This window comes from Pelophylax lessonae, assembly GCF_965119305.1.
Source record: "Pelophylax lessonae genome assembly, chromosome: 3".
Lineage (NCBI taxonomy): Eukaryota > Metazoa > Chordata > Amphibia > Anura > Ranidae > Pelophylax > Pelophylax lessonae.
In genome coordinates this window covers 39,020,095-39,037,205 of record NC_138770.1, presented here as the reverse complement: position 1 = coordinate 39,037,205, position 17,111 = coordinate 39,020,095, and the positions used below count along the sequence as shown (strand labels likewise).

The 17,111-nt window shown below is 44.7% G+C and overlaps 2 protein-coding genes across 2 annotated transcripts in view; both read right to left on the bottom strand.

Annotated features, from left to right (window-relative positions):
• LOC309550685 (uncharacterized protein) overlaps window positions 1–17,111 on the bottom strand; it is a 903,485-nt gene that overhangs the window by 422,261 nt on the left and 464,113 nt on the right. The window contains exons 8-10 of the mRNA XM_082251020.1: window positions 4,396–4,617; window positions 4,113–4,319; window positions 3,957–3,987 (exon numbers count right to left, since the gene is read on the bottom strand). Coding sequence (XP_082107146.1) covers window positions 3,957–3,987; window positions 4,113–4,319; window positions 4,396–4,617 — 460 coding nt within the window. The remainder of the gene's footprint in view (window positions 1–3,956; window positions 3,988–4,112; window positions 4,320–4,395; window positions 4,618–17,111) is intronic.
• Window positions 1–17,111, bottom strand: part of LOC309550707 (uncharacterized protein) — a 233,561-nt gene that overhangs the window by 53,637 nt on the left and 162,813 nt on the right. Inside the window, exon 5 of the mRNA XM_082251041.1 lies at window positions 4,707–4,804. Within this exon, the coding sequence (XP_082107167.1) occupies window positions 4,707–4,804 (98 nt within the window). The remainder of the gene's footprint in view (window positions 1–4,706; window positions 4,805–17,111) is intronic.

Here is a 17,111-nt window from a genome sequence, read left to right as displayed (position 1 = left end):
TTTTAGCACCCTCCTAGTATAGGTGCTAGGATGTAAAAAGTTGGATTAGTGTAATTTGCTCCTCACCTAACAGTCAACCTAGAGCAGTGTTTCTCAACTCCGGTCCTCAGGGCACACTAACAGGCCAGGTTTGCAAAAAAACAGAAATGCATCACAGGTGATATCATTTGCTGCTCAGTGATTGCAGTATTCTAGTCTGCATCTCCCTAAGGTAATACTTAAAATCTGGCCTGTTAGTGTGCCCTGAGGACCGGAGTTGAGAAACACTGACCTAGAGACACAGTTATCTTAGCATTCTGCCTAACAGAGTGCTGCAATTTACTAGTCAGGACTGCTCATGATGTTCTGGTGCTCTTAAGTTTGCCTGGGCTCCTCCTGCCTTCTGGAAACTCATGGAGTTTTCCAGAACCTATGTGGGAGGTAGGCAAATGGGCAGGATGAATATGTATGCAGCTCTGGCCAATTACAGGGGTGAGAGTCCCTGAGCATGCTGGGGTTGGTATATATATTCTAAGAACAGATGTGCTCCAGGTGTCGAAGGAGAACCCTCTTCCTCAGAGACATCAGATTCTCCCTCGACACGCGTTAGCCCTATCTATATGGACACCTTCAAGTTCGCTTGTCCCAATTAAGGAATATGGTCCTGCTCTTGTCTTTTATGCTTTCTGTTTGAGTGGATACCCATCATCCTGAGACGGCAGCAAGACTTCAGATGCCAACAATTTAGCCACCCTCTCTTTGGTTTTTACGCAACATTTGAGCGCAGGAGACATTTACTTGTCTTTTTTGCATCACGATTACTCCCTGTGGTTTTTATTAAACAAATTCAAGCTATCAGAAGAACTCAATTTCTTTTATTTATCAGATGAACTCCATTTTTTTATTTTATCTGTTCTAAAAAACAAAAAGGACACTCCCTGCATTTAGCAAAGTCTGAACACAACAAACAACAGTATTTTTTTTAGAACAGTAAATACAAAATGGCACAGCCCCCTTTAGTGCATTCTACAGCCCCCCTGCACATTAAACAACCCTCCATTTACATAACACAGCCCCCCATTTACATTATACAGCCCCTTTTACATAACACAGCCCCCCATTGACATTAGACAGCCCCCCATTGCACTCCCAGGGCAGCCCTGCAGTGCACACTAAAGTTAAAACAAATTAGTGTCAGTGGCTCCATTTTAGTTCCTACAGTGTGTAAGGGTTAATGTAAACTGATGCCTGATTATTACCTTATCTCCAATCTTTTCATCGCTGTCAGTCTCGTGCACTCCGACTGGCAGGGAGGAGTCAGTTTACAATAACCCTTAACCCTTACACACTGTAGGAATGGAAGGGTCCCTGAAACTGAGTCACTGACACTAATTTGTTTTAACTTTAGAGTGCACTGCAGGGCTGTCCTGGGAGAGGCGGGGGGGAGCCAGGATGACGTCATCCATGCATCGATGCGGCCGTTCCTCAGCATCGTATTCGAATCGTTCAAGGCTGCATCGCAATGCATCGATGCTACGATTAATTTCAACACCCCTATCTTCTACTAAGACTCCCAGATCTTTCTCCATTCTTGATTCCCCCAGAGGTCGTATTTTGCGTTTATGTTTTTATTCCCTAAGTACAATACCTTACACTTCTCCACATTAAACCTAATTTGCCATGTAGTTGCCCACTCTGTTATTTTGTTCAGGTCATTCTGTAAGATTTCTTTATCATGATGTGAAGTTATTGCCCTGCTAAATTTTGTCTCATCTGCAAAAACTGAGATTGAGCTACTGATTCCGTCCTCAATGCTATTTATGAATAAATTAAACAAGGTTGGTCCAAGGACTGAGCCTTGGGGGACCCCACTTACCACCCCAGACCAGTCTGAGTACGCGTTATTAACCACCACCCTTTGAGCACACCACATCCAAAGGTCTCCCCCTATCGAGCTCACAGCTCACCTCCTCGTAGAATGTTAACAGATTGGTTTGACAAGAACGCCCTTTTGTAAACCCGTGCTCATGATACTGTTGACTTTAGCAAATTCTTGGATGTAGTCCCTTATCATCCCTTCCAGTAATTTACATACTATTGATGTCAGGCTGACTGAGCTATAATTGCCTGGGATATGACTCTGCCCTTTTTTGAATATTGGTATCACGTTAGCTTTCCTCCAGTCACCTGGTACAGTGCCTGTAAAAATACTATCTGCAAAGATCAGGAACAGTGGTCTATATATAACCTTACTGAGTTCTTTGAGTACTCTCGGATGCACGCCATCCGGTCCTGGTGATTTATTTGTGTTAACGTTATCAAGCCTTTTCATTATTTCACCTTCTGTTAGCCATAGCAGCATGTCCTGTGAAGTACTGTTTACCATACAGTCATGGTCAGTATACCCATCCTTTTCCTGTGTAAAGACTGAGGAGAAGAAAGCATTTAGTACAGTTGCCTTCTCAGTGTCTTCTCCTCCCATCATCGTTAAGTATGTGTGCAACATGCTTTAACTTCATTTTTTTGCTATTGATATATTTAAAGAATTTCTTCAGGTTCTTTTTACTTTCCTCTGCTTTATGTCTCCAAGTTGATTTTAGCCTTCTTGATTTCATAGTCAGCTAAGGGCCCAGCTAAAGAGTGATCTGAAGAGCTCTGTCTACCTGCCATTTACAGCAAGGGACTTTGCTCATGCTTCTTTACTTCTACACTGCCAAATTAGGGTAGGTCTGCCATCCCCTCCCAGCAAGGGATGTCACCATCTTAGAACAGCTAAAGTCCTCAAGTTGTGCAAAGTTTTGTTTCTGAGTATCCTACTGCAAACCCCTTACCCTATCCAAGTTCCTCTAAAATAAAACTACAAAAAACACCCCTAGACTGGTCTTTGACTCCAACGAGCCGAAGTCTGTGTGTACCTGGCTGCGGAAAAACCTTGTGCCTAGCTGTCAGTAAAGAAGTGAGGAATATCTGGGTAATACTCGAGCAGCTCCTACGGGGGTAGTGCTACATTATTAATACATAAAAGTCTGTGCTCCAATCAAGTCATCAGATATAAAATGTCCAGCTGGTAGAAAATGGGTGTAACAAAAGAGAATCCATATTAGGTGTATATATATATGTATAGCAGTGGGTAGAAAGTAGAAGGCAGAAGTCAGTACTATGAAATGTACAACATATTGTATAGGATACAACAGTCAGGACTATATAGAATCAGAATGATGTAATATACAACATAGAGTATACAGTATAGTGCAGGGGTCAGGAGTATGTAATGAACAACATAGAGTATATAGTGCAGGGGTCAGGACTCATATTATTGGTAATTAGTAATAAGTGAAAGCTTAAATGTTTACACGAGACAAGTTGCAGAGGTCCCACACCGCTGCCTCTCATCTCTTGAGACTGCACTCAGTGACTTGGGTCTGAGACTATACAGATATATCTCTCCACCCGGCATAGCCAGCAAACAACAGAGCAAGTAACCCTGGGAAAATTACTTTTTCAGAGGTCTTGATATATCTGGGACGTGGTGCAGAGGACCCAAGGCACATACCCCAGGTGCCTAGATCTAGTAACGCCAATTTTAAAAATGAACAATCCCAGAATCTCCATAAATCCAGTATAGATACATAAATTGTGTCTGCAGCACAGAGAAGGAAGATTATCCGAGAGAAATACAGGATGGGGAACACAGCTCAGTAGAGTGACCAGGGGATTACAGGCTGATATCACACAGTCCTTACCCTACTCTGGACCAATCAGTGAGCAGTATGGGTGGAGGAATGTATTTAGTGTTAATAACCCACCTGTGCTGATCTCCGTAGGTGTGTCCTCCTTTTTTAACGTCCCTGTTATTCCATCCTCCTCCATAGACTGCTGATCATTACTCACATACATCTCTTCTTCTTTTGTTTTAACGTCAACTGTAGAATCTCTTAGGTTTCCACTTTGAACATACCTCTCTTCTTCTACTTTACCTTCAACTTTTATATCTATCAGATCTTCACTCTAAACCAAGACAATGAGAGAAAATAACATTTATAAAATATAAGCTTTAATATTGTGACATTACAATAAAGAAAACCACACATCCTCTCCATGAGTCCATGTTCCAGATACTCCATCCCACCAACCTTATAATGGTGAGGGATGGTGTGGTCTTCCTGTGTGGAATCCTGGGAATACAGAGGATGAGGACATCTCTCTGGTGGGTTCCTGGTATTAGGTGGCTCCATCCTATCCTTGTGTCCTTCTGAAAACTCCTCCATCACTCCATACTCCTCATCCTCCTCTTTATACTCTTCTTTAACATCAATATTATTATCCCCGAGGTTTCCACTCTGAAAGATATAAAACATTCATTGTAACAAACATGCTGTGTATAAATCAGAACTATCAATATTTCCAATCATCTACCTGATGATGGTGAGGGATGGTGTGACCTTCCTGTGTGGAATCCCGGGAATACAGAGGATGGGGACATCTCTCTGGTGGGTTTCTGTAGCTTGATGACTCCACCATGGTGTCCTGGTACAAATCTTTGTGTTCTTTTAGAAACTCTGCGTCCTCCATCACCCCATCCTCCTCCTCTTTTATCTCTTCTTTAACCTCAACTTTAGAATCTCTCAGGTTTCCACTCTGAATATATAATAAAAATTACATCAATTGTAACAATGCAGATAATGTACAGATCCTAATGATACTATCAGTGATTGTTCCTCATCTACCTGATGATGGTGAGGGATGGTGTGATCTTCCTGTGTGGAATCCCGGGAATACAGAGGACGGGGACATCTCTCTGGTGGGTTCCCATTACTAGATCCATCTGTAGGAAACACACACACTGACTGAATACATTGTTTCTATGTGTTTATCAGATGATGGGGGCTCTAGGTGGACCCTCCGTACTGATCTCTCCTTTACAATAAAGTCTTCTCCTACCCAGTGATGTGAGGGGCGGCTGATTCTCCATCATGACGTCCTTGTAGAGATCCTTGTGTCCTTCTAAATACTCCCACTAGAAGAGGGAAAAAGACAGTGACATCCCTACACCTTATAGGAACGTGACACACACAATGATACAGTTACCATCCAGACACATCCCTTGTCTGTTGCTGGATAATGTCCCAGAATTCCCAGAACCGCTCACCTCTCCTGTCAGCAGCTCCATCATCTTCTGGGTCTTGGTTCACAATTTTTCTTTTTCTTTCTGTATTCTATCAGGGAGGGAGGTGGAGGCAATGAGATGGTCATATGATCACCAGACTTCACAGGAGGAAAACTCTATAGTTGAACACTAATGGTAAAATCAAATTATATTACCAGAATCCTAAATGATACTTTGATTCTGTACTTGCAAAATATGCTGCAGAAATCTTCCTCCACTAAGTCTGGCTGCAGCCATTTTAACTGTGGGCAGCTAAGTCTGCCTGTTCACTTCCTGGATTTACACAGTGCAAGTGACAGAAAACCTCTAGGGATAATAATTTCAGTAATAGAGGTTTTCTATGTCACTTGCACTGTATTATATATTGTGATTTATTTTTGCCAATTTGCACTACTTTTCGCACTTATATATTATATTGGGCGAGTTCATATATGTTTTATACTAAACATTCTTGCTAGTACTTTTATACCCTTTGATCTAGTACTTTTTACATCAGGACTGTACTAGCACATCCTGCACATATTTGCAAAATGAGTGTCAGTGACTCAGTTTCAGGGACCCTTGCAGTGTGTAAGGGTTAATGTAAACTGATGCCTGAGTGATTACCTTATTATCTCCGGTATTTTCATGGTCAGTCTCGCCCACTCGTGCACTACACCGGCCGGTGTTCTAAAATTTAGTCTGACCTATGAAAATTCCGGACCCTCGTCACTTCCGGTGACGCTACGTCATAACCCAGCTTAACCCAGCTGATGCGAGCCCCTGTGCGCATGCGCACAAGGCATTTTCAAGGTCCGATTAAATTCTAAGACTTACGAACAGCTGAGAGGAGGAGGCGGGGCTGAGGTGGGACGCACACACCGCTGCGGGATAATGTTACAACACCGCCGCGCAGAGCTGACTTAGAGGAGGCAAGAAGGAAGTGAATACTCATACTAAATAGTAATGATAAAAAATGTTTAGTATTTCTTATTATTTTTTTATCATGACTATGAAGTACGAGTATTCACTTCCTTCTCGCCTCCTCTAAGTCAGCTCTGCGTGGCGGTGTTGTAACATTATCCCGCAGCGGTGTGTGCGTCCCACCTCAGCCCCTCCTCCTCCTCTCAGCTGTTCGTAAGTTTTAGAATTTAATCGGACCTTGAAAATGCCTTGTCCGGGGCTCGCAGCTGGTGGTGACAGAGCGTCCCCCGGAAGTGACGAGGGTCCGGAATTTTGACGAGTCCGACTAAATTTTAGAACACCGGCGGGGAGGAGGAGATCGGCAGCCAGAGGGCATGTGACTGATGGCGATGAAAAGACCAGAAGATAATTTCAGGCATCAGTTTACATTAACCCTTACACACTGGAAGGGTCCCTGAAACTGAGTCACTGACACAAATTTGTTTTAACTTTAGAGTGCACTGGCAGCCGGCAGAGCTGTCCTTGGTGAGGCAGGGGGGAGCCGGGATGACGTCATCCATGCATCGATGTGGCCGTTCTTCAGCATCGGATTTGAATCGTTCAAGGCTGCATCGCAATGCATCGATGCAACGATTATTTTCAACACCCCTAATATATATATATATATATATATATATACATACACACACATACACACACACACACATAGCTCTGCTTCCCTGCACATTTCTCCTCTTTGGATAAATACTCATGGATGTCTGCAGTCTCCTGCTATCTCCACCCTCATTTAGCCCCCTCCCGCTCTGCAGCTTTCCTATGACTCATCCCCCCTCCCTTGCTGGCAAACTCTCACGAGAGTGATAGAGAGAGCTGTGCATGATGTCATTAGGCCAGGCAAATTACCAGACAAGAAAGAGGAAGTGGGCTGTATAAGGTATTTACTGGATGAAAAAAAAACTTTACTATCCAAAGTTAAAACAAGGGCAGAGGATTTAATAGATGGAAAGATGATAAAAATGACTGAAGAGCCACTTTAAAACCCCACTTTAGGCAGAGGTATAGTTTGCCTATACAGGGTCCCCCACTCTGTAGGTTTAAAGCTTGTTGCAGGCATTCATACATCATTATTTACAGGGCTTGACAAATTTGCCTGAAATCTAGGAGCCAGCTAAAAAAGTTAGGAGCCAGTTTTTTTTTTTTTTTAAACTAACAACCAAGCTTTATTTTAAAAAAAAATAACATACTAAATTTACACATAAATACGACTAGAACCCCGCTCTCCTCAGACGGTCTGTTTCCATCCGATGCCATCTGATCCAATCCACGGGATGGATAGAAAATAGAACCACCATCCGTCTGTTTTTGGCGAACAGGATCAGATGGCGGCAGATTACCGTTCCATAGAGGAGACTGAAGGGTCCGATCAGGTCTGCCTGAGAAACTGACAGGCGGACCTGATCAGAAAGCCTGCGTGAAAGGGGCCTTCGGCTGTGGCATGGCAGGGACATGATAAAAAATATATATATATTTTTTTTTCAATAATTGAAAAAAAAAAAAGAAAAATTATTATTTATATTTTTTTAAATAATTTAAAAAATAAATAAATAAATAAGAACCACACTACCTGTCCACTTACCTTTAAGCAAAGGTAAGTGGACAGAGAGATGAAGCCTGCAAAAACTTCCATCTCATCTCCTCTTGGGAAGGAGATGGGCAGGCATTGAGAACAGGCAGTCATTAGTGACTGCTTGTGAAACTCCGGCCACCACAAGAGGGCGCCAGTTCCCCATTGGAAGCCTCTCTCATCTCACAGAAGGAGGCCAAAAATCCAGGGGCCTCAATTTTCAGATGGCGCTGTAGTCCGTGCACTCGGGGAGGAGGTGGGGGGCGCAAAAGGGACAGGACACTTCCTGCAGGGCACGCCAGGTCGCTAATTCTAGTCGCCAATGCGACCTGGCGCCCGGGGGTTGGCGAACCCTAATTTACAACACAGGACCAACAGTCCTGTTTTCCAAGTTGAGCTGGATACCCACTATCCAACTTTTGTGGTTAGATTTTTTTCAGATTTACCTTTTCTATGTAGTGCAAGGGCCTGCCAGATTGCATACAAATTGAAAGTGTTTAGGTTTGACCTCATATTATATGGTTTTGGTAAGCCTAAAGGAAAAAGTCTTCAGAAAATCTTATAGTGTGTATGGCCCTTTAGAACGCCAAGGATCCATCCAAATTCTAAGAGCATTGGAAAAAAAGACATAACAGCTGGAGGAGGAGCTATGTGGTCAGTGTGATGTCATAGGATTCTCTGACTTCAGTTGGAGGGACATTCGGAGGAGGAGCTATGAAGTCAGTGTGATGTCATAAGATTCTCTGACTCTGGTTTGAGGGACATTGGGAGGAGGAGCTGTGGAGGTCAGTGTGATATCATAAGGTTCTCTGACGCTGGTTGGAGGGACATTGAGAGGAGGAGCTGTGAGGTCAGTATGATGTCATAGGATTCTCTGACTCTGGTTGGAGGGACACTGGTAGGCGGAGCTGTGAGGGGCGCTCTGTGAGGTTTCTGTACACAGAATAATTTATCCCAGGTGTATCCCACCTCTCCTGTGAAAAGATTAACATTGTTTTTGGGCTTTGCCAGGACACATCATATTCCATGCCCCCTCAGTCCTAGCTGTGGCTTTCTGCCTATGTCTGCCCTGCTCTCCCCCCCCCACTCTGCAGCATCATTGCACATGAGCGAGAGGCATGACAAAGCCAAGAATCCATGATAGTGCCTCTTTTACTCACCAGGACGCTTAAGCACCAACATAGTGAGTAAAGAATAGCAGGCCGCTATCTGACTGACACTATGCAGTGCTCACACTGGGGGTCTGAAAGGAGCCACTGCCAGACCTCGGATATAAGGAGGAAGGGTGACATGAGAGGGAAGGAGGTGCTAATTTAGCTCGGGAATGAGAAAGGTCAGCAGGCTGACTGTGCCTGGGGACAGCACCTGTGTAATGTCATGTGTACGATCTGTGTACAGAGAGGGCTGCCTGATATATCTACCACAGGGCTGGTCCTCTGGTGTCATCCCAGGCAATGACTGGGGGGGGGGGATTTGTACTGGAGAGGCAGACTAATTTGAGGGGTCATACTGGGGAGCAGACTGACCTGAGGGGTTGTATTGAGGGGCAGACTGACCTGAGGGGTCGTATTGAGGGGCAGACTGGTACTGAGGAGCAGACTGATCTGTAGGGTCATACTGGTGGGCAGACTGACCTGGGTGGTGGTACTGGGACAGACTGACTTAGGGGGTCATGGGGGGGGGGTGCAGACTGGCCTGGGAGGCAGAATGATCCAGGGGTAGTACTATGGAGGCAGACTGATCCTTGGGGTCATAGTGGGGGGCAGACTGACCCAGGGGGGTCATACTGGGGTGCAGACTGACCTGGAGGGTCGTACTGGAGGGCAGACTAGTACTGGGGAGCAGACTGATCTGGGGGGTCCTACTGGGGTGCAGGCTATCCTAGGGGGTCATGGGGGAGCAAACTGACCTGGGGAGTTGTACTGGGGGCAGACTAACCCTGGGGGTCGTACTGGGGGGGAGGCAGACTGCCCTGGGGGGTTGTACTAGGGACCATACTGACTTGGGGGGGGGTCGTACTGGAGGGCAGACTGATACTGGGGGGCAGACTGACCTGGGGGGTCATACTGGGGGGGCAGACTCACCTAGGGGGTCGTATTAAGGGGCAGACAATGTTTTGGCAGAAGGAATTTCTCCATCCAACTAATTTATGTGGATACAGGAAAATTCGTTTTTTTCATTCAGCCCTTTTTATTTTAATGATTGTGTTGAGGTTTATACATGTCTGTGAGATTCCTAATTGTGGCACAGCAATCTAAGCATATTTTATGGGTACAAGAATGCATTTGTATTGTTTTACCATGCCCCTTTAAGCCCCTCCCAGTGTTAGCGCAATATGGCCACAACCACTGTTCACCCCAGTGCACTATGCACATCGCATTACTACTCTCCTTAGGGCATCCTAAGGTGTCCCAGGCCTTTTACAATCCTATAGTGTATACTGCAAAAAAAAATTTGCTACGCGCCGCTAAAGTGTTTGAGTTTCGCTTAAAGAACCCTTGTGACAACCCTTGTGAGAAGGTGATTGGTGGGAAAGGTGACACATCTCCAAAATGAAGAGAATGTTCCCGCCCTGTAAGTGGGGAAATGTTCTGACCCTGAAGGGATTAATCTAGGTTCCCACACTATGGTGTCCATTTATGAAACTGTGAATTTTTTTCACTGTTCACTTCTCGGCAGGTCTCCGGGGAAAATTATAACCTCTGGCACCCTTTTTATGAAGCGGTGAACTTCAGTTCTCACAGGGTGAACAGAGGAGAAGTTTTTCCTCGGAGAACGGCCGAGATCTGTGTACAAGTGAATGGGCCGCCTGTAATCTCGTGAGACAAAGCAAGATTACAGTACGAGAAACCGTTTAAAAAGCAGTGATAGATTATCACTGCTGAGTACATGTGCGTTCGACCCCCACTAATGTTAATAAAATAATTAGTCCCCATACATGCATACACACACACACACACACTATATATATATACACACACACACATGAAATATATATATATATATATATATATATATATATATATATACACACATACACATGTATGTGTGTATATATATATATATATATATATATATACATAAATATGGCAGGGGGACATGACTACTGTGTTGGGGGGTCTGAACGAAGAAGAAGGAAGTCGATAATCTTCCTTTTTTTCCCCTCAGTTCTCCCCTGATTCTGTCTTCTATCCCCGATTCACCACCTCCAGGCTGGTGAATCTGGGAGTGTGAATTCTGACACAGATTGCCAGTGAAGTGCTGAGATCGCAGCTTCATAACCTGTCCATTTCTGTGTCTGTCAATGACAGATTCTGCATGTGTAGAGATGATCAGCGGAGAACGTGTCCTCCCCTGATCATCTCTGTTTCATAAACCAATAAAGATCGGAAATGAGCTGTGCTCAGCAGGATCACTGCTCATCTCGGTTTCATAAAAGGACACCTATATATGTGTGTATTATCATCTGCTGGAGATAAAAGACGTCACAGTGACTATGGAGGAAGAGGACGGACATGACAGGGGGGGGGGCGGGGGTTACTGGGTGTAAATAGAAAATAAGATCTTATTACCTCCTCTGCTGTCACTTCCAGAGATGTCTTCTCTCTACCACATCTCACCTCACCTCTCACCCGGAACTTCCTATTTATACCTGACATCACTTCCTGTCTGTAACTGACATCACTTCCTGTCTGTATTTGATTGAGACCGCCATTCACAGTAGAAGTGAGATCACCATCTTGTGGAGCTCTGAGGAACTGCAGCCCCAGGAAACGTCTCATAGTGTGAACACGGCCTTGTGCCGTGTTTACTGTTTATTAGGTGCAGCACTCGCTAGCGTTGAAAATTTTATGTATACATACTAAATAAACCAATAGACAAATAATCACCATCATAAAATATGACACAAAAGTATGCAATGTGCTCTTCAGTGCTCAGACTTGATTTGCTGTTAATCCCGCATGGAAAATATTGGCACACGCCACCATTCCGCGTTCCTTTCCCAATTTATAAATAATATGGACTCAGAGTATAGCATCAAGTCAATTAAACTTCTGGGATATTGGTCTGGTCAGTTAAGTAGCAGAGGGGGTTGTTAATCAGTTTCAGCTGCTTTGGTGTTAATGAAATTAACAGGTGCACTAGATGGGCAATAATGAGACAACCTCTAAAATAGGAATGGTTTTACAGATGGAGGCCACTGACATTTTTTTCCCTACTCATCTTTTCTGACTGTTTTGCATTTGGCTAGGGTCAGTGTCACTACTGGTAGCATGAGGCCATACCTGGACCATACAGAGGTTGCACAGGCAGTCCAACTCATCCAGGATGGCACATTAATACGTGCCATTGCCAGAAGGCTTGCTGTGTCTCCCAGCACAGTCTCAAGAGCATGGAGGAGATTCCAGGAGACAGACAGTTACTCTAGGAGAGCTGGACAGGGCCGTAGAAGGTCCTTAACCCATCAGCAGGACCAATATCTGCTCCTTTGTGCAAGGAGGAACAGGATGAGCACTGCCTGAGCCCTACAAAATGACCTCCAGCAGGCCACTAGTGTAAATGTCTCTGACCAAAAAATCAGAAACAGACTGCATGAGGGTGGCCTGAGGGCCTGACATCCTCTAGTGGGTCCTGTGCTCACTGCCCTGCACCGTGGAGCTCAATTGGCATTTGCCATTAAACACCAGAATTGGCAGGTCCACCACTGGTGCCCTGTGCTTTTCACAGATGAGAGCAGGTTCACCCTGAGCACATGTGACAGACGTGAAAGGGTCTGGAGAAGCCACGGAGAATGTTATGCTGCCTGTAACATCATTCAGCATGACCAGTTTGAAGGTGGGTCAGTGATGGTTTGGGGAGGCATATCCATAGAGGGACACACAGACCTCTACAGCCTAGACAATGGCACCCTGACTGCCATTAGGTATCGGGATTAAATACTTGGACCCATTGTCAGACCCTACACTGGGGCAGTGGGTCCTGGGTTCCTCCTGATGCACGACAACGCCCAGCCTCATGTGGATAGAGTATGCAGCCAGTTCCTGAAGGATGAAGGAATTGATACCATTGAATGGTTCCCACGCTCGCCTGATCTAAATCCAATAGAACACCTCTGGAACATTATGTTTTGGTCCATCCGACGCCACCATTTTGCACCTCAGTCTGTTCAGGAGCTCAGTGATGCCCTGGTCCAGATCTGGGAGGAAATACCCCAGGACACATCAGTCGTCTCACTAGGAGCATTCAGCCCTTTGTAGGTTGATAATTTATGTAGCATGGCCCCCACAGGGGCTGCTGAGTATGTTTGTTTCCTCCACACTCCTTTGACCCTGAGGCACCTCCAACCCACTAGACACTTTTGGTTCTGACATGGTAGTTCAGAGAAACAACAATGACACTTGAATATCAATATATCAGTTTACTGACTTGAAAAGGAAATAAACAGATATAGTTTCAACACAACAGGAAATATCAGCAAAAGTGAGATTCTGAATCTTCAAGTCTCAGTATCACTGTAAAGACTATGAATAGATATAACAATATCTAACTGAAGAAGTATATGGATTTGAATGCAATAACGAAAACATTTCTCTTATAAATGGATGAGAGTGACAATCAGACATTTGACTCTATATTAATTATAGATAAAGCAATTATATCTAACTAACTCAGCTGCGCACACAATATATATATATATATATATATCTCAATGGAATACATTTCAGGTTTAAATATAACCCGAAAGGTTATATAGGGGGCCCCCTTCTCTACGAATTAAATTAGTCTCTTTGTGGCAAGGCCTTGCTAATCTTCGCCGGCAGTAGGGTCCCTTAACATTCCATGAATGATATTTGTAATCCAAAGAGAAAAGGGGGGTATTTTAATCCACATTCTGTCTAAGATGAAATCAGTCTAAATCGCTGTATGTATACAAATGCGGCCTCCAGGATCGCCACGCACTATATAAAAACTCAAGAGTGTCTTATGGCAACCGCTCCGCTATATTGAGGTTCTTCCTGTGTCTGTGCTGCGTCACAGGCCCTTTCTCTCGGTCCGTGAGCCGCTGCGCTCACTATAATTAGGTATCTCTCACCCAATCCTCCGGCCTCCTCTCCGGCAGTCCTCCACACCAGGCCAGTCACTCCTCTGTGGTGTCCGCCACCTCTCCAAGGTGTCTCCGCACTGAATCAGTCACTCCTCCATGACATCCGCCACCACTTCAAGGTGTCTCCGCACTAGGCCACGGCCCCTGCTCGCTCTGCTCTCCACAGCAGTTCTCCCGCTCCTCCACACCACACGCGGCCCTTATTTATAGACTCCCATAATCCTCCGAGGAACCTGCAGCTCCCTGGGATTATAGTTCAATCCAGCCCACTTTCCACAGTCTTCGTCCTTCTTTTGACCACATCTCCCACAATCCAACACACCACTCTTTCAGGAGAAACCCACAATAAGCAACAAACTTAAAGGAACAGTATGTCAGCCTTAACTATGCTGGAAGCAATTTCTTCACTTGGCTACATCCTCCCCCCACTTGAATATCTTTGGTCCCCAAAGATGATGAAACTCCTAAATAAAAGACTCTATTGAGATGTAAGGTATCACAGAACTGAAACAAACAGCAGTCTTGTGTGGAACTAATAGCAGCTGATAACTGGTCAATAAATGTACTTTCTAACAGTTGACTATACAGACTACTAGAAAGGTCTGAGTCACTCTCACAAAAGGCCAACAAGAAATCAGTGGCCAACCTAATAGTGTCAGCGGGTGGAATAGGATTATCTTCCTTGGGTATCCCAATAGAAGAGGCAGTTAATTGTGTGGGGCGTTGAGTCGTTACAATTTGCTCCTCAGAACTCTCTCCTAAAGTGCCATATGTCAGTCTCTTGGGCGGGTGTATTTCTCTTCGTTGCCTTAATAACACCCCATCGCTGGGTTCAGATTCATTTTCCAACCCTAAGGAGCTACAACTTGGTTTGAGACTCTCCATGCTCCTCAGAAGGGCCCATTGACTCCTCTGTGTTTTGTACAATTGGACTCCTGTCTTCTTCTGGCACCTCTGTATTCTCCACAGGGGAATGACTCACATTCTCATCAGAAGGCTCTTCCAGATCAGGTGATGGAGAAGAAGTTGGAACGTCTTCACATGGCAGTGTCCACAGGAACATCTAGCACATCCTCTTTCTCTGTGAGATCTAATACTGAAGGGATAGCAGGTGAATCTGGCACTGGAGGCCTCCTTCTTTCAGGGAGCGGTATAAAGGGCCAATCAATGGCTGAAGAGCGACCTCCCTGAACAGGATCCTTTTCAGGTGATGGCCACCACCAATCAAAAATGATCGCTTCATCATCACTTTCCTCCTCTCTCTCAGGCAAACTGAAAATCTGGGAACCTTGTGAAGGTTGAGGTCGCAATCTTCGAAGTCTAGGAGTATCTTCTTCTTTATCACACCCCACTGGGATTCTAACTGCCTCAGCAATGGGCAACAAATGCTTGCCAAGCTTTTAAAGGCCCAACTTTCCTTTCAGGGTGAATTTGGTAGACAGCCAAACCTGGTAGCGTCTTATGAAAAACGAATGGCTGTGAATGCCAATGATCCGCTAACTTGTGTTTTCCAGGCACTCCCAAATTTCGCAGAAGTACTCTGTCTCCAGGCTGTAAGTCCTGTATTCTCACTTTCAGGTCGAAACTTATCTTGTTTCGCTGCTCCCTAGTAGCAGAGGCTTCCAGGGCCTTTCAAAGGCTAACTTTAAATTTCGTCTGAGTCTATCGACATAACCTTTGTATGAGCTCTGTGAAGTATGATCAGATGAGGTCCCACAGGCCAAGTCTACTGGTAACCGAGCTTCTCTTCCAAACATTAGCCGAGGGAGAATATCCAGTGGAATCATTAACGGTACTGTTATGGGCATGTACCAACGCTGAGACATATTCACTTCAAAGTTGTTTCTTTTCAAAGGGTAATGTTCCCAGCATGTTCAGTAAAGTGCGGTCAAACCTTTCAGGCTGAGGGCCTCCCTGGGGATGATATGGAGTAGTCCTTGACTTTTGTATCTTAAGTAATTCACACAATCTTTTAATCAGTCTACTTTCAAAGTCTTGGCCCTGATCTGAGTGCAGCCGCTGAGGTAGGCCATAATGAACAAAGAACTTCTCAACTAGGATCTTAGCCATCATGGAGGGCAGCTAAAATAGTCAACTGATATTCTTCAGGTAACAGTAGTTGGCAAACCCCATCAGAATCTTCCATAGTCAGATGTCCCCATTCACGTTCTCTCTTTTATTTTTTTTTATTAGATTTTTATTGCATAAAAGCATAATAAACATAACATAAGAATGATATAACAGCAAAAGTAACATCCAGTACAGGGAGTGGTGTCCCCAAAGCAGTAATAAAACAGAAGACAACCAAATGACAAAGCAGGCAAAGATATAGTACATAACTGCAAATCATGAGAAAAATTTAGGTAAAAACATAATAAAATGTCTACATACACAATAAAAATTCTAGAAAAGAGCAAGGGGATCAAGGGGGATTTAAGGCATAGGAATCCCAAGCTTCCCAGACAGCATTGAACTTGGTCATCTTATCATGCACCCTAGCCGTCAAAGACTCCAAGTTCCGGATGTCAGAAACTAGTCTCCAAAAAAGAGCCTTGTCTGGAGGGGTCCGCTGCAGCCAGCATAGGGGAATGGCCCTCCTAGCAGCCAAAAGGAGAAAGGAAATCAGCTTGGATGCCGGTTTGGAGAGCCTGGGAAATGGCAGGCCGAGTAGACAATGTAAGGGATCTAGTGGCAAATCCACTCCCACCACGGCTTTAAGGGTGTCCAGAACCATTGACCAAAAGGGACAGATAAGGGAACACGACCAAAAAATATGATAAAGAGAACCTGGGTCCCCCCTGCACCGCCAGCACAGGGCGAAACATGAGGGATTCATCTTATGAAGGCGTTCCCGGGGTCCTATACCAAAAAAGAAGCACCTTGAGGGCAGTCTCTCTCTGCGCCACGCAGCGGGAAGATTTAAAGGAAGACGTCCATATCCTATTCCACATGGGCAGCGTGATCGGCCGACCCAGTATTGCAGACCACCGACGCATGTAAAAATGTGAGTCCTTTCACATTCTCTCTTGAATATCCACCTGGATAATGCATCAGCATCCAAATTTCCTTTTCCAGGTCGATACTTCAGACTGAATTGAAACTCTGATAATGCCGCCAACCATCGGTGCCCAGTGGCAACCAGCTTAGCTGTGGTTAACAGATAGGTCAGAGGATTGTTATCAGTCTTGAGCACAAAGTAAGCTCCATAAAGATAGTCCCTCAACTTGTCTACTACAGCCCACTTGATGTAATGTTCCGGTACCTTTGGTACCCTAAATTACTCTTTTCACAAGTGTATGCGCCCCACCATTCTCTTTTGGAAAGGTGCGCAT